Source organism: Periplaneta americana, chromosome 8, assembly GCF_040183065.1.
Source record: "Periplaneta americana isolate PAMFEO1 chromosome 8, P.americana_PAMFEO1_priV1, whole genome shotgun sequence".
NCBI lineage: Eukaryota > Metazoa > Arthropoda > Insecta > Blattodea > Blattidae > Periplaneta > Periplaneta americana.
The window spans coordinates 42,455,716-42,479,015 of NC_091124.1; the positions used below are offsets into that span (position 1 = coordinate 42,455,716).

General features: G+C 35.9%; 1 protein-coding gene across 15 annotated transcripts in view; it reads left to right on the plus strand.

The window, feature by feature from the left end:
- Nucleotides 1–23,300, plus strand: part of LOC138704679 (mucin-2-like) — a 123,996-nt gene that overhangs the window by 26,387 nt on the left and 74,309 nt on the right. For 14 of the 15 annotated variants that reach the window (XR_011333393.1, XR_011333398.1, XR_011333392.1 and 11 more), the window contains 2 exons: nucleotides 7,624–7,817; nucleotides 17,611–17,726. Coding sequence is in view for 1 of the 15 variants with exons in the window: in XM_069832805.1 (XP_069688906.1) it covers nucleotides 7,624–7,817; nucleotides 17,611–17,726 (310 nt within the window). In the remaining 14 variants the exon portion in view is untranslated. Of the gene's footprint in view, nucleotides 1–7,623; nucleotides 7,818–17,610; nucleotides 17,727–23,300 lie in introns of those variants that run through there. The other variant, XR_011333405.1, reaches the window with a different exon arrangement.

Consider the following 23,300-nt stretch of genomic DNA (forward strand, 5'->3'; position numbering starts at 1 on the left):
CCCTTTCTTTTTGGCGAAAATTTAAATTAAATCTCTAGTTTTATTATTCGTCTGTATTGTCACTTTTCATCTTTAACCTCAATGATGTGAACAGTCGATCATGTCTTTCTTCAGTATCCAGGAGACGTTGGTGAGCTTATGCGCATGCGCGTCTTGCGTACTCTTCCGTACATGCCTCAATCCACGGACTATTTCTGACCGTTCCTAACCCGTGTCAAAAGCTTGTCGGAACTCCCGACTGCAGTACATGTTTCCGGTTCAGGACTGGTACGGATTGTGTTGGAACGCTTTTTCTGTACTGCGCATGCTCACGATGGTTACGGACGGTTCCTGACTGTTGTTGGAACGAACCTAGAGATGTTCGGCTTGTGCAGGGACAGGGGGGTTAGAGGCGTGGTCTATTGCCTTCCTCATTGAGAACGGTTTGTCGCACTCCCTGGCATGGACACCAACGTCAGTGCAGAAGGAACTAAATTCACTGGGAAAGTATCTGTTTCAACTAGACATTTGTTCGAAGTAATAACCATGAAAAATGTATTCATTCGGCTTGTACAACGAACAGTCGCATATTTCGCATATTACTTTCTCAATCTACATGCACACAAACGGCACAATGCATAAAGGAGCTTGTATTTTGCTTTAAAGTTCTAACAGTTGTCGTTCTGACAATAAGTGCTGCTATCTCCCGACATCCTACGAAAGCTGCATTTGAATTTTATGAACGAAAATGTTGCACTTGGTACTTGGTAGCATTCTGATGACGATTCTGTGCTCAAATGTTTTTCATGAGGGTATATCGCAATATAGAGAGCTCCGCCGACGACCTCTTCTGGACTTTCTGTATAAATAGGTATGCTTGTATTTAGTCATTTTACTTACTAATTGCATATAAATTAGCTTTATATGTATACACCCTCAGGTATACACGGTTTTAAACTTTAAAGTAAAGTATGTTTAACTCCTCTTCGATATCCATTGTGCACCAACATATTTTCAAACCACCAGCCGCCACTGCATTAATTGAATTCCAATATGCTCAGTCAGTTTAAGAGAGCAGTGTACAGGATGTCCACATGAAACCTTTACAACTTCAGATGTAAGTAACAAATTATTGAGACGTGATATCTGGATGCGGTTTTCAGCATGTTAATCACAATGAAGGATGGATGGAGCGCAGAAAAATTATTTCGGCAACGGGACTCGAACCCGGGTTTTCAGCTCTACGTGCTGACGCTTTATCCACTAAGCCATACTGGATTCCCGTTCAGATGCCGGATTGAATCCTCTCAGTTTTCCTTAGTTTCTCCTCTCCACCCATATAATAATGCAGAATTCCTGCACGAAAATATATGTATTTCGGTACATCACAATAATATGATATGAGTAAATAATCACTTAGTGATTTAAAACGGCACTCATTCCGTCGTATCCCGGCCACTTAGTCACTCGTAATGGGTGCACCTCTGCACATAATGTGTTGGATATTGTGCCACTGTCACACATCTGTGACACAGTGCATGAGGGTTGGCCACTAAAGGGAAACCTGAAACGCACATTCTAGTATCAGCATACTCTTACCTACAAATGGTCTTTAAGGAACCCGGAGGTTCATTGCCGCCCTCACATAAGCCCGCCATTGGTCCCTATCCTGTGCAAGATTAATCCAGTCCCAATCATCATATCCCACCTCCCTCAAATCCATTTTAATATTATCTCCCATCTACGTCTCGGACTCCCCAAAAGTTTTTTTTCTCCCCTCAGATCTCCCAACTAACACTCTATTTGCTTTCCTGGATTCACCCATACTTGCTACATGCCCTGCCCATCTCAGATATCTGGAATTAATGTTCCTAGGTGTAGGATAATATGCGTACAGTTCTGCGTTGTGTAACTTTCTCCATTCTCCTGTAACTTCATCCTTCTTAGCCCCAAATATTTTCCTCGGCACCTTATTCTCAAACACCCTTAACCTCTGTTCCTCTCTCAAAGTGAGAGTCCAAGTTTCAGAACCATAAAGAACAGCCGGTAATATAACTGTTTTGTAAAATAATTTTAACTTTCAGATTTTTTGAGAGCAGACTGGATGACAAAAGCTTCTCATCCGAATAATAATAGGCATTTCCCATATTTATTCTGCGTTTAATTTCCTATCGAGTGCCAGTTATATCTGTTACTGTTGCTACAAGTTACTTGAATTTTTCCACCTTTTCAAAGGATAAGTCAACACCTGTGGAGTAAGGGTCAGCGCGTCTGGCTGCGAAGCCAGGTGGCCCGGGTTTGAATCCTGGTCGGGACAAGTTACCTGGTTTACTCCGGGGTTTTCCCTCAACCCAATACGAGCAAATGCTGGGTAACTTTCGGTGCTGGACCCCGGACTCATTTCACCGGCATTATCACCTTCATATCATTCAGACGCTAAATAACCTAGATGTTGATATAGCGTCGTAAAATAACCCAATAAAATAAAAAAATTAAATCAAAGGATAAATATAGAATGTTTATATTTCCATCCGCATACTCAGCACGTATAAATGTGTGCGACATTCCTAACAACATTTCGAACATCATCTGCCTAAAAAGTGTGCTCATCTTGTTTACAGAGCTGCGCGCGCATCGAAATATACAATCTCTATCCAGCACCTCGCAAGATTGAAACAGCTGTATTTCGCATCTGTAAACAACAGAATCTATGTTTATGTGAACTTGTTTTACCCAGAATTATGGATAATATAACATACCTAAACATTCAATATTTCTTTTGAAACACACTATACAAAAAATGTGGGTAACTATTGAAGACGAAATTATGGAAGATTTAACGACCAAAGTTGCAAAGAGTAGCGGCTGGCAATCCAACGAGATTGAAGTCTTTACTGCTACCTTGTGTTGCACCAAGAGACACTGAATTATGTTGCTATGTTAGTTTTGTTATTTATTCATTTATTTTTTATTTTGAGTTCTTTAAGTTTTTAATTTATATGATCTAAATTTCAGATTCAAATTTCAGTTTTAGGTTTTAAGGCCGTATTCAGGAATGTCATATCAATTTCACTTTCACTTGCATCAGACTTTAGTAGGAAGAAAACGCAGAATTTGTATTTTGAGTCAAAACTTACCACTTTCTCTTCAGTCGTAACTAACCCCAAATCTAGTAAGATTGAAGATGCCACCAAACTTATAGATCACTTAGTACTATAATTCGAGGAGACAACAACTAGTGAAACGTTTATTTATTACGATTCATGGGTTATATGTTCTGTCATGTTATTTGCTTCTTTATTCTCAATTTATCTTATTTCCAATTTTATTAATTTGTTCCGTAGTTATTATGTAGCTATAAAGTAAGTTATATATTTAATTTTTCATTACTATTATAGGTCTACAGTTATTATTTTTATTGTTAGTATTACTTTTATATTATATTATTATTATTATTATTATTATTATTATTATTATTATTATTATTATTATTATCTGAATATCAATGAAGAAAGAAGATTTAATTTTTAATGTTGGTTGTCTTGTAAACGTTTATACAGGGTGTTTCCGGGTTAATGTTAAAAATTTCAGGGATGACGGGGAAGGACACATGTATCAATTTGAGATAAGCAACCCTGGCCCAGAAATGAGTGAGTCGAAAGTTACAAGCAAAAATAGTTGCGTGGAAATGAAATAATTTTGTTCCTCTGTAGGCCTTATTTATGTGTATTTGTCTGTACACATTACACATACTGTATTCATCTGACGTTGTTTACGTTGTCTACTTACAGTATTCCATTCAGTGCGCTGTCTGAGGGATGGGGACAGGAAACTACACTAAAGCAATGCAGATAGCGTAATGTGTAACGGTCGGTCCTGATATGCACGTCTGTAGACAGCAGTGTATGTGTACAAGTTGCAGTGTCCAGTCGATCAGTCCCAGTGAAATGGAGGAGTACACGAGAGCGGAATAAGCAGACCTGATTTTCGAATACGGATGAGCCAATGGGAACAGTAGACAAGCTCACAGATTGTATCGGTACAAGTACCCACGTAGGAGACATCCGGCCCATACCATCTTTCCACGACTGTTCCAAAGGTTAAGGGAAGGAGGGCACATAATGCGAAATTACAATTCCATTTCCACACAACTATTTTTGCTTGTAACTTTCGACTCGGTCATTTTCGGACCAGGGTTCCTTATCTCAAATTGATACATGTGCCCTTCCCCATCATCCCTGAAAGTTTGTAACACCAGCCCGGAAACACTGTGTATAACATAATGGATTCGAAAAAAGTAGCTACAATAGACTATGATTTCTTTTATCTTAGGATGCACTGGAAGGAATGGTGAACGGAAGAAACGTTCCGGGCAGAAAAAGATGTCAGATGATAGATAATATAAGATATATGGATCATGTGAGGAAACAAAGAGGAAGGCGTAAAACAGGGACCTGTCCCTGGGCACAACACTCTGATGAATAAATGAACATTTTTCACTATAAAGGTAACAAAAAAACATTCTCATGGGGTAGATAAAAAGTTATTTTTTCTTCCACGATGTTAATAATGTCAAAACAAGTGCTTGTACAAATTTTGGCCACTCGAGCGCAATTACGAGGGCTGTCCAGAACATAAGTAACCCTGTATCCGTTTACAGAAAGAAAACACAATTTCATGGAAAGATTTATTGTAACAAATACAGCAATTTCTTAGCTGTTTTTCAGCACTTTACCCATTGAAATTGAGACATTTGTCGTACCGTGGTATCAACAGAGAGGTGCAGACGGCTGTCACACACTGGTTCCAATTCCAGGCGGCAGACTTCTACGACACAGGGCTACAAACATTGATCCCATGGTATGAGAAAAGTCCCAATTCCGGTGGGGAATATTTTGAAAAACAGCTTAACACTTGCTGTATCTGTTCCAATATATCTTTCCATGAAATTGTGTTTTCTTTCTGTAAACGGTCCCAGGGTTTTTCTGGACGGCCCTCGTAATTTCGCTCGAGTTGCCAAAATTTGTACAAGCACTTTTTTGTCATTATTAACATAGTGGAAGAAAAAAAATAACTTTTTTTTTATCTGTCCGCATGAGAATGTTTGCTTGTTTCAATGTTCATATAATTAATATTGTGACAGCGACGTGAGATTCGAACTCACGACCAGCGTCCCGCAAGAGAGCAGATCGCGCGGGCTTCACGGAGCACTGAGGGACGGCGCGCGGCGGAGAGAAGAGAGGGGAAAGGGCCTACGCGGCGAGGGAGAGTGCGCGCGCAACTGCTGCGTACGGAGTAAAGGGGGACGGACCCTCCCGAATCTTCTAGAGAAGTCCGTCCGAAGTGGAGATAGCCAGATAATTTGAGAAGTCGTACTTTCCAGAAACTGTGGTGTGAGTATAAATTACGCGCGCAAGTGAACGCGAGGCAGTTTTCAGTTGATTAGTCAGCCAGTCAGTGAGTAAGCCAGAGCAAGCAAGCCAGTCTTGTGTACCGGAGTTCGGCTCGAGTGTGCGTCCGCAACTGTGTCAGCATCCGAAGGTCTGAGTCGAGTGCAGTAGACCGCAGTTGGAGGGACCTGAGTTCGAGTGCAGTGGACCGCAGTTGGAGGGACCTGAGTTCGAGTACAGTGAACTGTCTCTGAAGGACTGTGGTTCGAGATACTGTGAACCCGAGTGACTGAGCTAGAAGAACTGTGAACTGAGAACTGATAGTTCTGATTTGTAAATAGTGCTTTGTAAATATTAGTTAAGATTAACAGTTCATTGTTGTTCGTAACAGTCCAAGTAAATTGTCATTGCCGTCAGTGGAGTGCTATAACGAATACTGTGTTGAGTGAAAATCCTATTGTTGACAAGAGCGCTTAAGGTGAATTGTAGAAAGGAATTATTGTTGGAAGAATAAAATCCTATTGTTGAGTTGAAATAAATTTACAATATTATCTATATTACTTATATATATATTTTTTTTTTATATTTATTTCCATTTCTCCTTCTTTGCCGAAATCGAAACGACGTCCGAATTCTTATTTTCCACCTCGTCTTTATATTTGTAAGAAAGTTCTTTGATATAGGTCTACAACCTCAACTACGGTTCCTTCCATGATGTTTTTGAAAATAACAGGTTTGAGATGAAATGTAGCCAGCAATGAATGAATGATTTCCGTACTTTCCGCAAGGAGAAGCTGTGGAGTGGAATCACTACGTCATTATATGATGACGTCGAACATCAAGTTCACTCGCTTTTCACCCACATTTGACTTTGTCAAAGGAAAGATAAGTATTGTCTCTTAATACAGATTCGGCACTGTACTTTGTATGACCTAACGTCAGACTTGAGGAAATCAAGACGAAGCGAACTTGAAGTGACGTTCTAGAACAGCGATGTCAAAGCAAGCGCATTTTTCTGACCTTGACATCGTGCGCGGGCATCAAGCGCTAAGTATGCAACGAGGAAGAGTTGTGTATATGAATAAGCAGCCTATTGAATTAAGAAAACAGTGGTGCACAAACTTCAAACGGAACGTGAAATTTTATGTCGTTATTTTTATATGGCTTCTTTCTGTTTGACATTATGTATATTATCTGTAAAACAAAAGTACTAATACCAATTTCTTAAAACTGCAGTTGTGTTTTAAATGTTAATAACATAATAAAGAGTTAAGAAGAAATATTCACATAAATTCCATAGTAGTACAACTATACTGTACTAAATGGATGAAACACATCATTCATAAAGAAAGTGAAAAAAAAAAAAAAAGAGATTGAGTATGACATGATAAGTTGGAATTGATATTGATGGTACCTTTAGCCTTATAAAATTAATCGATAAACTAATCAAAACAATATTACAGTACAAAGCAAAGTTACCTAGGTGCTGTATATGTTTTAAGTGTAACTAATATTCCATAACAAAACTCTTACCGCATTATGCTTCTAAGGTGATATTGGTGAGCAACTTCCTATCGTCAGAATATTAATATTATCATCAGAATATTAAATTTTCAATACCTACACTATCTTCAGTAATACGTATTTACAGTATATTAGATTTACGAAAACATTCTGTAAGGCTACTTAAATAAATAGGCCTATATCTGAAAATTTCACTTTTCTATTAAAAAAGTTGAGAAAATATTTATTTTGAACAAAAAAATCAAACTTATGAAAAATGAGCATTAAAATTAAAACTTACATTCTTATAATGCACTTATACTTCTCAGACTAATCTAAAAATTAACATGGATACAGTTGTAATAAGTTCTCTTCCCTTTATCCATTGAATCAGTGCTGGCCATCCCTGTATATAGCTCGACCAAGCGGCATATACTGCCTCTTTCGTCTGTCTCTTTCCTTTCCGCTGTAAAGCGCTCAGGCTCTCCTGAGCTCTAAAGCGAGCGCTTGCTCCTATGGCCATCAATTGACATGACTGTTCTAGAATAAGGCCTTTAGCCTCAGTTTTTTGTTTTGGTTAAATTCTTTGCGATTTAGTTCTTAAATCTTTAGCTTTTATTTCTTAGTTCTTACCTCTCAGTTTCTACAAGTCCGTTCTCTCTTTAGTTCTTACATTTTGTTTCTCAGTTCCTAGTTTTTAATTTTTAGTTCTGTTATATTAGATTTCATAATGAATACTGTATTTTTTCAGGTCTATTGATCTCTATCTGTCGTACTCTCCTTGCGCCAAATGCGCAGATGTCATCCTGGAGTTCTCCAAGTTGCGCCCAGGCTGTGAACTGGCCATCATGTTCAGCTGTGTGTACCTTGACAAGGAGCAGGTCCATCGCGAAGGCCTGCGTCGGTTGAACGCCTCTCCTTACATCACTCTCCGCGTCTTCACTTGTAAGCCTGATACAAGATAATTTATTAATGTAACAGAATCAGTTTACATACTCTTCAATCTAACGTTGGCTACAAGCTGAAATTCTTTCATTTTTACTTGTTCGTTACATGAAAAGAGGGTAATTTCCTAGAAGACGGGCAAAATCCAACATGGCTGACGAAAACTACCAAAACCGTTCTGCCAACTATGAAGTCCAAATGTCACCAAACATCGCAAAATCAAAGATGAAAAATCAAATATATATTCGTATTTTTAAAGAAGAACAAGCCCTCCAAAAAATGAAAATATATTTAATTTTTCGCCTTTGATTTTTTTGGCGTTTCGTGGCATTCGAACTTCATAGTTGGTAGTACTTTTCTGATAGTTTTCGTCCGCACTTTATCCCCAAAAATCACAAAAACACAAAACAAAACATAATAATTTATCACCTTATCAAATAAAATTCAATTCTCATTGACGTCTTCATCGACAACCACTTCACTTCCAATATAAATGACACAGGCTTTAAGGCAATCTAAACTTAAACCATGCAAGCAACAAAGAACTAAACTGACACTTTGTCGTACAGTCAACTGTGCATAAATAAACCACGTCTTTACACTAAATGAAATTCTCTTCGAACACTTATTACACCATAACATCTACAGAAAATTCAGTAAGTAATTTCTTTAAACCACAGAAAAAACAGTTTTCTCCTTAACATTCAACACAATCCTTAATCACCAGCGAAAGAACTAAACCAAAATCGACACAAAATTTAATCAATAATTTCAGAACACGGATTCCTTCCTTTCCCTCTTACTTCAAAATTCCAACCTTCTGCACACAAAATAAATTATTGGCACTGAAAAGTGCCTTTTCGTAAGCATGATGATGCTCATTCGACAAATGCAGACAAATCTACAATGTAACATCACTCACGTTAAACAACCAGGAACGACTGACGTCATTATCCATTCAAAATTAATGAAAATTCTAGAATAAATTACAACTATAACCAATCAAATCGAAAGAAAATCATAAAATGACAAACTTTCAATAGCTTTAGCCATCAGACACAACATAACACCACTCACGTCAAACAACCAAGAACAACTGATAACGTCATTATCCATTCAAAATTAACGAAAATTCTAGAACAAATGACAACTATAACCAATCAAATTAAAAGAAAATCATGGCGACACCTAGTATAAAAATCCTAGTACTAACATGTAAAAGTCACTAAAAGATCACTAACATTTAACTCTGAAATAAAAAAGTTGGTAATACGTACTATATTCAACCAAGTGCCCGTCTTCTATGAAATTACCGAAAAGAGAAATTCATAATTTTAGCTCGTCTGTTGCCGAAAAACATGTTCTCGACATCTTGTATGCCTTTCTGTATACAGTGATTTTTCCCAAAACTACTGCACCACTTTTGTTCATGTTTAGTATCAAGGAGTGTGATATGTGCCGTGTTCTACTTACTGTGGAACATTTTTTATTGCACTGTAGGAAATATGAACGTGTTCGTCGGCAATATGGAATTCAGCCGACTCTACGTGACGCTCTTGGAAATGATTTTAATTGTACATTCTTAGACAAAAAAAAAAAATGACCGGGCTCCAGATTCTATGTCCGATTCGGAAGACTTCGGGTGCATTCGTCAGAGCATGATACACACGCGGATGAATTTCTTCTGTCGTAAATGTTTCCAACAACTCCACTGCCACCACTATATGATGATTATATAACATGCTTCTTAAAGAGTCATCGTCTCTCTCGCATAGCGTAGTCGGTAGCATTGTGGTCTTGTATCCGAAAGGTTTCCAGTTCGAATCTCAGTCTATACTTTGTTTCTTCATTCTCATTTTTTACTTCTCGTATACTGATAATAACCAGTATTGTGAAATATTTAACAGAAAGTTAATATTTACAAAGGGCAAGTTAGATACATAATAGCAATCCTTTCCCTTGTATCTTGTATTTAAAGACCCTAAACGAAATCTTCTCGGATAGAAATAAACAAAAATAAACCTTAAGTAAAAGAAATTCTTCTCGGATAGGAATAAACAAACATCATTCTTTTCTTTGCATTAAACAAAATAAAAAAATACATCTCGGAGATCAATAAACAAAAATAAAAATACACAAAAAATTCAATACCGGGCATGTAATACCTCCGCATCTATAACCGCCTGCATCCTACGGAGTACACGACCTTGAATCGCCTACACAAGAAGCTAGACTGTTACCATGGAGCTATTACAAAGCAGATATGTAACGGCACTGTTTACGAGTGTAGCCAGTATCTGGAACACATTGGTTTTGTCTTTAACATTATTCACCTCGTTTTTGCATTACTATTAATATGATGATGATGATGATGATGATTATTATTATTATTGTGTTTGTAATACTATGAATATTATTATTGTTATTATTCTGGTTGTTGCATTATTATTATTATTATTATTATTATTATTATTATTATTATTATTATTATTATTATTCTTACAGCTACTACTACTAATACAAATTATATTAACTGATCAATACTCCTTATGGAGTAGGGAGAAGATCCTAGAACTGAGCATCTATTTTAATTCAAGGGTAATTAGGAAGAAGTCTCCGATATTACTGAATGTTTTTGTTTAATTTTTCAACTAATCCAAACTACTGTGCACGTTAATAAATGTATCATTTGTTTCTAGCTAGAGAAAAAATAAAGCGAAACAAATATATATACTTCTACGAAGGCGGATACGAACCCGGGTTTTTCTGCGTGTGAAGTCGGAGTTTTACCACGGAGCTATGAGAGAGAGAGACACACACACACACACACACTCACTCACTCACTCACTCTCTCTCTTTTACTCTCTCACTCTCTCACTGTCTCTCTCTCTGTATCTCTCTCTGTCTCTCTCACTCACTCTCTCACTCCCTCTCCCTCTCCCTCTCTCTCTCTCCCCCTCTCTCTCCCCCTCTCCCTCTCTCTCCCTCTCTCTCTCTCCCCCTCTCCCTCTCCCTCTCCCTCTCTCTCTCCCTCTCCCCCTCTCCCTCCCCCTCTCCCTCTCTCTCTCTCTGTCTGTCTGTCTGTCTCTCTCTCTCTCTCTCTGTCTGTCTGTCTCTCTGTCTGTCTGTATGTCTGTATCTCTCCCCTCTCCCTCCCCCTCTCCCTCTCCCTCTCTCTGTCTGTCTGTCTCTCTCTCTATCTCTCTCTCTCTCTGCAAACCGTTGTTTGCCGGTATAAGAGTATGTTCTGGGATCTCGCTGGTTTCGTCCTTACTACTCTGATTTTAGTCTTGTGTATCAGGCGCACAGCCGAACGGAACTTCGACAAATTTACGCTTCAAGAGTCCGGTCATTGCTTTTGTCTAAGAGTGTACAAATGCACTTCCGAGATTTTTATCGAATACAGGACTTGACAAGGTGATTTAGTTCTTTATTGACCCGTTTTACTTATCCTCCGGACTCGGAGGTTACATTTGTTGTTTAGTATATTATGTTTTTAACATACTTGACATTTGGACCTTTTACATCTAAGCATTTTAGAAATGCGCCAGATAATTTATTTCTGGTGGCATTTGTTTTATTATTTTATTGTTTCTTTTTAAATACTAGCTAGCGTCTGAGAACTGCTCACTTTTATGATGTTTATGCATCACCGTGTTGAAACTGCATTTGTTTACCTCGTTTTAACAGTGACAACTCTTTCAGTTCTTTTAAGCATTCTGATTATTATATTGTGTTTGTTTTGTGAAGGATTTTACATAAGGGAGCAAATAGCTATAGTAGCTGACGCGTCCTTTTTCAACCCCACTAAATGAAACCTGAAACAGTTCATATTTTGAAGTACTGCATTACAGAATAGTAATATGCGTTACAAGAGCGGTATGTTGATGTTTTCATGTTCGAGGAAAAGATTGAAAAAGCGAAACGTAGTTGAGCTTTTTTAATTTCCGAGAACATGAAAACAAACATACCGCTTGTGTATCGTACATTATTTTGTGCGAAGATCGTTTATTACATACCTGAAAGACGAATTTCTAATTAGTTCCAATGAAATCTCCATCTTGGTTTCTGTTCAATGACGGCAACTTTTAAAATCTAAAATATCTATCTTCAACATTGTTGCTATAAAATGTTTTCTGTGTTTACTATATTCCAGCAGGCCGTGATATACGTCTGTCTTTCCCCCCCCCCCCCCAGTCTATAAATGCGAACTTAAAACAAACGGTAAGGTTATGTAATGATTTATTTTTCATTTTAATATTTTAACAATATTATTTATATAACATATTGCAGTAATAACATCGGCATCTGGAATGTTGTTGATTTTTTCACGGCTTCCTTAATGTTACTTGCATTACAAATGCAGTAACTTTTGTGGTGTTGTAGAGTTTACTTAATTTTTGCAAATATTTAAAAACAATAATTAACAGTGCAATTTAGGTGAAATTGCAGTAGTAAGTTTCCAATTTATAATTATTACTATGTTAAACGTCTCTAAAAATAATATGTTAAAAGCCTAAAGCAGTAAAATGAATATGACGCTTAAGCGGTAAGAAGTGGGAAATTGTTATGTGTGTTATAATAATAAATCTGTAGCCAAAATTTTTCTGCTAATTTTCGCTTTTCCAAAAATAATTCGTAATAACAATTAGGAAACATGTTAAAGGAATTGTCATTGCACCAAATGAGTGGTCTCTGGATCAAAATGATCGCATTTTAATATTTTAAATACAATTTAAATTAAGTAACATATTAAACGATTTATCCTTCTATCAAACACGAATGTTATCTGGATCAAATGTCCTATTTTAATTATGTAATTACTTTATATTTATTTCTAATCACTTCGTGATTTAAGACGGCGCTTATTCCGTCGGATCCCGGCCAACTAGTCACTCATAACGAGTGCACCTCAGCACATGTGTGGACTTCTGTCCTATGTTCATAGAAATCTATGACGTAGTGCAGAGGGCGGCCACTAGAGGGAACCCAAGAGTTGGAACTCAGAGACAATTCTGTCCGACGCCGGGGTTGTATCCGGTGTGGCTTAGTGGATAAAGCATCAGCACGTAGAGCTGAAAACCCGGGTTCAAATCCCGGCGCCGGAGAGAATTTTTCTCCGTTCCATTACTCTTTCATCGTATGATGACACAGAATATCTGCATGGAAATATCATATGTACTTCGGTACATTAAAATAATATATGCAATACACAGGTTTTGTACGGTTTTAACTTCAAAATTTAGTGGCGTGTTGTTCTGAGGTTTTTGACACCCCTACTCATCATCATCATCATCATCAAGTGGGGTTCCACGACTCCAGCCGCATCCCACTCTTTGTCGCCAGAGCTCTATCTTGGACATCTCCAGGGCTCAATTTCCTCTCCTCCATCACTCTTTCCACTCCTTTCTTCCATTGTGGCCGTGGTCTACCTCTTCTCCTCCTTCTATCCAGCAGTTGGTAATTGAACATCTATATGGTATCCTACAATGATCCTAAGCACGTGGCCACACCATAACATAACTGCCTTCTCTCAATGTTATGAATAAAAGTGCCCTCTTTCTTCATTCTGCGCTCATTGGTGATGTGATGTGCTCCAACGTCGACACCCTAGTTGCTCTCCTCATAAAATCCGTCTCTAGTGCCTCAATCCTCTTACGATTCCTCTCGGTGGTGGTCCAACATTCTGACCCATACGTGACAATTGATCTGACCCATATATGACAATTGGACATCCCTACTTCTTGGGCTAATCTGCTCAAAGATTTCTCAGGTCTTCCTTCTAATCGAAAATCTATTTCATCTGTTTCGTCAGTTAATACCGGTTTATTCACACAACGCTTCTTATTTTCAACCGAATTTGTTTCGCTAATTTTTTTATGCTCGACCATGCCGAAATGTAGTAATTATACACCTGGTAGTAGCCCTTTAATGGACCTCATTAAAATACACCTATTCATTAAAGTTCAGGTTTTCCACCAATCAGAAAGCAATATGAAAGCGCAAGTATCGATTATTCTCGTATATGCAATCGAAAGACAACTAGCGAAACATCAGAGGCTGGAAATCCAATACTGTCGCAGAAGGTTATGTTCTGTTACTATAATAATTAGCGTTAATTGTAAATAATATTCAAATAAATTCAATTTGTCATCTCGTTTTTCAATGTCTAAATCAATTTCTAGGTTATATCGAGATTAATGTTCATTTTACTCTCTAGATTATATCAAGGTCAATGATATTTGTTCCTCGGAAAAAATCAATACTTTCGCGTCTGCGCACATCTCACAATTTACGAGATTGCACAAGGTCACTTCCGCTCCCCAGTCAGATAAGAATAATATGAATACTTATGAATAATTTCAAGTTAGAAATATGGTCGAGCATAAAAAGTCGTATGAAACTCGCCTATAATGGTAATTAAGACGCTCGTATGAAAATTATGAAACTCGCTTGCGCTCGTTTCATAAACATACTCGCGTCTTAATTACTACCATTATAGCCTCGTTGCATATGTACTATTTACGAGTCTATATATTGTTTTCTTGTTTGGCACAGGACCATCGAGGAAACGACGTCAATTTACGACAACACGTTTTCTAATAATATTTCACGAAACTCTTGCATATCAAAATGCGTTGTTCTATACTGTACATCACAACACACATGCGCACAACTGAGACGCTCTGAATATTGACTTGAGAGCCGTGGCAATCCTCCGTAACTAGCCAGACATAACTCCGGGACTCGCATCATTTCCACCCGCCAACCAGTTTTCTTGGTAGTGGGGGATATCTTGGCTCGAAGCCCCGAAACAAAAAGTGAGCTCTAAAGAGTGCAAATGAGCTATATTTCAAACTGTCTCAATGTAAAAAAAAATAATACTGGGCTAACTAAAGTAGCAATGTTCTGAAAGATGCGCTGGCTTACAGCACAGAAAATGGTATAGAGAGATCTTTTACAAATTCTGGTAAATCTCTTCGTGTGAATATGATTCAAAATTAATACGAATTGATGTTCCTGTAGAAAGGAAAAACTTCAAGATGTAAACAATCTCCTTACAAAACACTTAGAAAATTATAAAGAACTTGAGTCACTGGAATGGTATAAAACGGTGTTTGAGGAAACTGAGAACCAGCTGAGTGTTTCGAGTGTATTCCTGAGGTGCAGTTACATTGTAATATGAATGTAAGCGATTAAGGAAGATGTATGGCTATCAGTTAGAGCTGATACGTTTTGTACTTTCACATAGTATTTTCTACATTTACTTTTATTAAATAGGTTAATACTTTCCATAGTTAAACTATTAAAGATAATATTTGCATTATGTTTTGTTCTAATTGTTTATAATTACATTACAAATTTCAAAACTTCGGACTAAATGTAATTACTTAAAAATAACAATTAGGCTTACTTCAAACACAGCTACCATTCATTTTAATTATTTTCATAAGTGAGCGTATGTCCAAATATGTACAAAAATGGACATTAAAATATTCAACATAAATTTTCATATATTTAGAATATAAAATTAAGTGGTGCAGCATTTAATGTTAATTTTTAGAGCATGAATACCTTTAAAAACTTGCTTACTCTTTTTAATGAAATTTCTGTTAAGACAGAAAACTGAGTAACCTGTACAACCATGTCATCTTTGATACTAGAGACCTCATGATTACTTAAATAAGTATGCCTTAGTAGTGTCAAAGCAATCTCTCCTCATCTTCACACTGTGATCATGTCTTCGACTAGTGAGCAATAATGGTTTCGGAATGATTGATAAAAATTTCAATAGCCCTGAGAAAAAAAACTCTAAACCTTGACTCAAATTTTATCTTGAACTACGACATAATAATGTCTTACAATCGCTTCATAATATATTAAATTTGGCAACATTACAAAAGATAGTTTTTTTCCATTACGAACTATAATAATATTAATACATTCGAATTGTTTCATATTGAATTTGGCAACATTGTAAAGATACTTCCGTCTAATTTTCGCTACATTATCCTGAATTACAATGTAATATTACCTTCGTAGTTGTTCGAAAGGTATTTAACTTGGCAGTATTGCAAAAATAGTTATGTCTGCTTTTCGTTATGTTATCCTAAACTACGTAGTAATAAGACCTTTAAAACTGTTCTAAAGATATATTATAATTTTACAATATACCAATAATAATAAATTATTATTTTATCCTCTTTTCATTATCCACTCACGAGATATAATAACTTTCTAAGTAAGTTGTTCTGGTTGGTACAATTGCAATAATACTTTTGCCTCCATTTTATGTTACCCGAACAACAATGCAACAATACGTTCGAATTTGTCCTTAAGATATTTCATTTGGCAACATTGAAATCATAGTTTTGTCTTCTTTTTACTATGTTACCCACAAGAGCAATATAATATAGTAATTTCATTGAAGTTGTTCTTAAAATATTTGGTTTGGGACAATTGCAATAATAATTTTGTTCCCTTTTTGTTGTGTTATCCGCAATAACAATGCAATAATATCTTCGTAGTTCTTCCAAAGATATTTAATTTTGCAACACTGCAATGAGAGTTTTGTCTCATTATGTTATCCGGAACAAGAATATTTTCGAAGTTGTTTTTAAGATATTTAATTTGGCAGCATTGCAATAATAGTTTTGTTTCATTTTTATGGTGTTGTCCGCAACAACAATGTAAATTATAGCTTCGAAATTAGGAAATTAAATTTTTACGTTCCAAGTTGTTTATAAGATACTTAATTTGGTAATATATTGTAATGATAGATTTGTCTCCTGAACTGCAATATAGTCTCCAAGAGAAGGAATCTGGATCTTGGCTCCATGCTCTGCCTTCCTCCTATGTTGGTACCTTGATGGACGGTAAATCTTTCCAAATCGCTACTGCATTGCGTCTGGGCTGCAAAATTTGCCATGTACATCAATGTATATGCGGAGAGACTGTGGATTCCTTTGGGCATCATGCCTTAAGCTGTGCCAGAAGTAAAGGTCGCATTCCTAGGCATTCTGCTATTAATAACATCATTAGTAGATCTTTAACCTCCTGTGACATTCCAACTCTTCTTGAACCATCTGGTATTAGCCGGTCGGATGGTAAACGACCTGACGGCTTGACATTAATTCCTTGTTCCAAAGGTAAATCACTCATGTGGGATTTTACACGTGTAGATACATTAGCCCTTTCCCATTTAAAATCTTCTGTCAATTGTGCCGGATCTGCTGCTGAATCCGCTTATCATGCTAAACGACGCAAATATGAGCATTTAACATCAAATTACATCTTCGTCGCTTTTGCAGTTGAGACCTTTGGTCCGTGGTGTAGAGACGCTATAGATCTGCTCACCCAAATTGGTACACGCCTACTGTCCCGTACCGGCGATCCTAGATGTATTAATTTCCTTCGTCAACGCATTGGAATAGCGGTTCAGCGAGAGAATGCTGCCTCCATCCTGGGATCATTTCCTAACTCTATTTCGTTAGAAGAGATCTTTCTCATTTAATGTGTAGCGTACCTGCTTGAGCATGGGTAGAAAGTTCACAAGAACAAAACTTCCACGAAGAAAGGAGAGAGGATGTCCGATCTAGTAATAAAACTTACAATCCATGCGTTTGACGACACATTTCGTCACTCTGCCAACGTTTATTTATAATCTTCTCCTATATCACAATTAGTATCATGTCTACTTCCATGTTGCAGAAAACATATAAAATATATTTACAATTTGTGTGACAATGTAATAACTGTGAGAATAAATTGTATTATACCTCGACTTTTACAGGGCAAGAATGGCTTGTCGTGGCGAAAGCAACAGGAATTCCTTTCCAAGTTCACTCACCATCGCGAGAAAAATGGGATGCGCACTGGCGAAATATTCTCTACTCCATCCTTGGCGAGGTAATATGAGTTCGTCTATTTGTGCTATATGTTTGTCTTACTAAAAAATCAGTCGCTTTTCTTTTTTCTGATTATCTTTCCAATTTTTACAAAAGATATTAATCACTACAGTTGCGACCTTACAGATTACTGATCCGGTAGTTTTGATGGAATATGAAAATCGGATATTCTTCGGTGGAAATGGTAGTAGAATTGATACTATTGATCAGAAAAGAAATTTGAATGCATGTATGAGAATCGAAATATTTGTTTATTATTAAGGTTTACAAAAATCTTATAACAACCAACGAAATGCTTTTGTAGGGTACCCAAATAGGGCTGTAGGCTGGTTATGAGTGTCATAATTGGTGTGAATGGTAATTTGCGCGTATGTGTAATATATCTAATAGGTACGAGTATTTAGTTAGGATAAATTAGTGTTACTTGTCTCAGAGAAACAGCGACATTTGCTATCAGTAATTAGTGTTCCCTTATTAGAAATATATATATATATATATATATATATATATATATATATATATATATATATATATATATATACGGTATATATATTTGGAATGTCATGTTTCTGGAACTTGTACAGATGCAAAAGTTACCCGAGTGATTATATATTATGAGTTTCTATAGGAAAGAGCATATTATAGCTTAAATTATATGGAATAATCTTCAATTTTATTTAATTACAAATGAGATATCAACAGTTAATATCTAAATTCTTACAAATTATGCTTTGGGTAGTCACAAAAGTGTTCGATTATGCAGTTTTTTATTATTAGATTGGGTTTTATTTCATTTTCAATCTCTGCTTTATAATTTGAATTAATTTTTTTCAAACTATCTTCGTTATGATTGGGCGAAGTTTCGCAATAGGAGACCAATCGACAAAAACTTGTTTTCGAAATATTGACCGTTAAAGTAAATCTGGTTATTTATTAAACATTTTACACGAGAAGTATTGTAACACTCATACTATTACAATAAATATCACAACTAATAATAAAAATACTAACCGAGTTTTAATCAAAGACCAGCAGTTGATTTAATGTTGCAAATCAAAAGAAATCAATGAATATTTTGAAGTAAACTAATTTTGCTTATAAATTGACGGTTGGTCTATTGTTGCGTAACTCCGTCCAATTTGAGGTTGCTGATCTCCAAAATGATACCTTTGTGCGAGATCGTGCGTATTTACTTGGTTTCCGCACAAAACCAATCCGCGGAAAGTCTAAAATTCCACATTCAGTATTCCCAACCTAACACACATAACAATTTCCCTCTTCTTACCGCTTAAGTGACATGTTAATTTTACTGCTTTAGGCTTTTAACATAATTATTTTTAGAGACGTTCAATATAGTAATAATTATAAATTGGAAACTTACCACTGCAATTTCACCTAAATTGCACTGTTAATTATTGTTTTTAAATATTTGCAAAAATTAAGTAAACTCTACAACTCCACTAAAGTTACTGCATTCGTGATGCATGTAACATTAAGGAAGCCGTGAAAAAATCAACAAGATTCCAGACTCATCATAGACTGGGGGAAAAAAAAGACAGACGTATATCACGGCCTGCTGGAGTATAGTAAGCTCAGAAAACATTTTAAAGCAACAATGTTGAAGATAGATATTTTTGTTTTGCAAATTTGGCGTCATTGAACAGAAACCAAGATGGAGATTTCATTGCAACTAATTAGAAATTCCTCTTTCAGGTATGTAATAAACGATCTTCGCACAAAATAATGTACGATACACGAGCGGTATGTTTTCTTTCAATTCTCGGAAATTAAAAAAGCTAAACTACGTTTCGCTTTTTCAAACTTTTCCTCGAACATGAAAACTTCAACATACCGCTCTTGTAACGCATATTACTATTGTGAGAAGCAAGCATAAGTATCTTGTTGGTTTATATGTATTTAAAAATATTGACTGCTCTAAATATATCCACGTCTTACATCATTTGCTGCCACAATCGCAGCTTCGGTTCTACGTATATTTGTGAATAATTTTTTTTCAGAATTAAACATATTAAAATCAGAAAGAAGGACACACTTAACAATATTCGTGTACATTTGGCATTGGCTACATATGAGGCAACCCTTAATTTTGGGATCTTACCGAATGAAAATATTATAATCAAAAAACGCGGTCCATTATGTGAAGACAGCGACATGAAGGTTTGTTTCTTTAACTGACTCCATTTTTATATGTTCATTTAGATACACTGCCTCTGTCGTTGCTAGGTAAGATCGAATTATGCCTGTAGTTTCTTTTGCTTTTGGTTTCACTTCCTCCCGGGCTACCTCATCACAGCTTGTGTGATTGTATTCTTTCTAAGTATTCGTTGCATTTATTCTTGATTTTCATACTAAATTACTGAGACTATTTAGTTGTCATCAGATTACTGTAGATGAAAACATAAAGTACTGAATCAATTAATTACGCAAATTGTTTCATTTTTAATATTCTTTATTACCACTTTACCACTTTAACTCTAAATTTAATATCATGAAATTTATCTTACATTAACAGTATATGTTTACTTCTTTGCTTTTTTCATAATTACAAAATAGTAAAGAATGTACAGTAGTGGCAAAAGAAACCGGACCGAAGGAATAATCAAGAGTCCCCTAAATGAGTCACTGCGCATGCCACGCCCGCATTCACAAGACAGCGAGTAATCTACTGAAATTGTTGTAGTTTCGACTGCTGACGTAGCCCATTTCGACAGCCATTAGAAAATAACCTGGTAAAATTCATGTTCTGGGAATAATAAGTTAATTAAATAGTAAAATATCGCTGCAATCGAAAAGTATTGGGAATAAATTTGAATAAGGAACAAAAAAAAGTTTCCTTCTCAGGCAGGATTCGAACCACGAAAGTCTTAGTTACCAGTCTATCGTGCTGTCACTGTGAGCAAGGCTCTGAAATCAGGTACAAGGGTCGGTCCGGTTTTTTTTTTTTTTTTTTGCCACTACTGTACATTCTTATAAAACAAAACTATTTCCATTAAAGATTCCTTTACATTTGATGTAAACTCAAAATAACATTATTACGAATACACAATCTGTAACTTAATCTGCATTTAAGTTATTATCTTTGAAGAAATTAAAAATAAATTAATTTAGAAAAGAAATTAAGTTTACAGTAATGTTAAGTAATGTACAGTAATTTGATCGAAATGTATCTTTTGAGACTTTTTGTTTACATTGTCCTCTCTCAAATTTTGCTGAGTAATTTGTTTTATTAGATTTACTTTTTAATTTTACTTGAAGCAAGTAGAGCGATCGGTTTGGAAGTAAATCCCGAAAAGACAAAGTATATGATTATGTCTCGTGACCAGAATATTGTACGAAATGGAACTATAAAAATTGGAGATTTATCCTTCGAAGAGGTGGAGAAGTTGAAATATCTGGGAGCAACAGTAACAAATATAAATGACACTCGGGAGGAAATTAAACGCAGAATAAATATGGGAAATGCGTGTTATTATTCGGTTGAGAAGCTCTTATCATCCAGTCTGCTGTCCAAAAATCTGAAAGTTAGAATTTATAAAACAGTTATATTACCGATTCTTCTGTATGGTTGTGAAACTTGGACTCTCACTCTGAGAGAGGAACATAGGTTCAGGGTGTTTGAGAATAAGGTGCTTAGGAAAATATTTGGAGCTAAGAGGGATGAAGTTACAGGAGAATGGAGAAAGTTACACAACACAGAACTGCACGCATTGTATTCTTCACCTGACATAATTAGGAACATTAAATCCAGACTTTTGAGATGGGCAGGGCATGTAGCACGTATGGGCGAATCCAGAAATGCATATAGAGTGTTAGTTGGGAGACCGGAGGGAAAAAGATCTTTAGGGAGGCCGAGACGTAGATGGGAGGATAATATTAAAATGGATTTGAGGGAGGTGGGGTATGATGATAGAGACTGGATTAATCTTGCACAGGATAGGGACCGCTGGCGGGCTTATGTGAGGGCGGCAATGAACCTTCGGGTTCCTTAAAAGCCATTTCTAAGTAAGTAAGTAAGATTTACTGTTTATTAATTTTTAGAATTATTTTAGTATTTATGGGCTTTTATTTTATTGCTAATGATATAATTTATTTTATTGAATGGGATATTATTAGCTTTAATTCTGGATCTATTGTTGTAACATTTTTATTAGATTGAGTTTGATTACTCACCCACCCCACTACAGAGCAATGGCCTCAAGGAGCGTTGCAACGCGTTACATTTCGTATTCTGAAAACCATTGGACGTATCAAAAAACTTTCTTTGCAGTGACTTGATCTATTACCTCTGTGAATTAATGTAATACGTCCCCTTCCACCCTGTATATATTAAATTGTACCTGGATACTGATTTGAAAAATTTCATTTGTGACTCTTCAGTTCATCGTTGTTCTTAGAATCCATGCCTCTGAACCAAAAATCAATGACGGTAATTTTTAAACACACTGCAGAAAAGTTAAAAAGTGTGGGCGGAGGAGGATACACTTACCACATTCCTCTTATTATTGATCTATAGTCATCTTGATTCCATACCTTAACTTTTATTTTTGTTTTGTAATAAAGACTTTCTTTTGACACAATTGCTGTCAGGTCGTGGTAAATTCGGAGAATATCTTGCAAGATTCAAGATACAGAGAGAAGGAAAATGTAAGTGCGACGAGGAGACACAAACAGTGAGACATATCCTATTTGAGTGCCCCTCATTCTGGCGACAAAGACATAAATTGAAGTCAAATCTGGACTTTTGGGGATATACCTACATTCTGCAACCCCTTACAAAGTCTCTTTATAATAAAGTGTTATTTAAAGATCTTCTAATATACAGGGTTAGTTAAAAGTCCCGCACCACCTAAATAACTTTTGAAGCATACGCTTCAGTGGCATGAAACTTGGTATGTGAGGATAATCATATACTAAGAACTCAATAATGGTATTACCTAGTTTTTTCTACTTCCGGTTTAACCGGAAGTAACTCCAACTCTCTTATTTTAAATGGAACACCCAATATATTTATCTTATTTTTTTAATAGTATTCAGTGTATACAGAACTTTCATGTCACCATTCTTTGTATAAAGCATTCCTAGATATTTCAGAGATTCTCTCTAATAGTATTACTTACTAAATGTTTTCCTAAACTTGTATAATCACATAGGTTTAGTTTAGTTCACTAGCATGTATATGCATATAAATTGGTACAACTTAAGCCCTAATATACTTTCGGGTGAAATATGGTTCTCCATGCTGGATATACAATAATAATGCAGACTTTTTACAACACTAATCAAATTAAAGGAATTATTACTCTCTTTTAAGGTTTACAAACAAAAGATTAAAATTTGTCCAAGCATAAAAATGAACTACTCATAATACGTATTTCTAATCTGTATCACTGTGCCGATTTTCATAAATTTAAAAATATTACAAAATAATTAAAATGCGTGTATAGCTATTTCAGCTAAATTAGTGAAATATATTTAGCTAATTACATATAGTAATATATAATCTGTACTTAATTGTTCCGTTGGAATTATAACAATGGCTTCTGACACTGTTCAT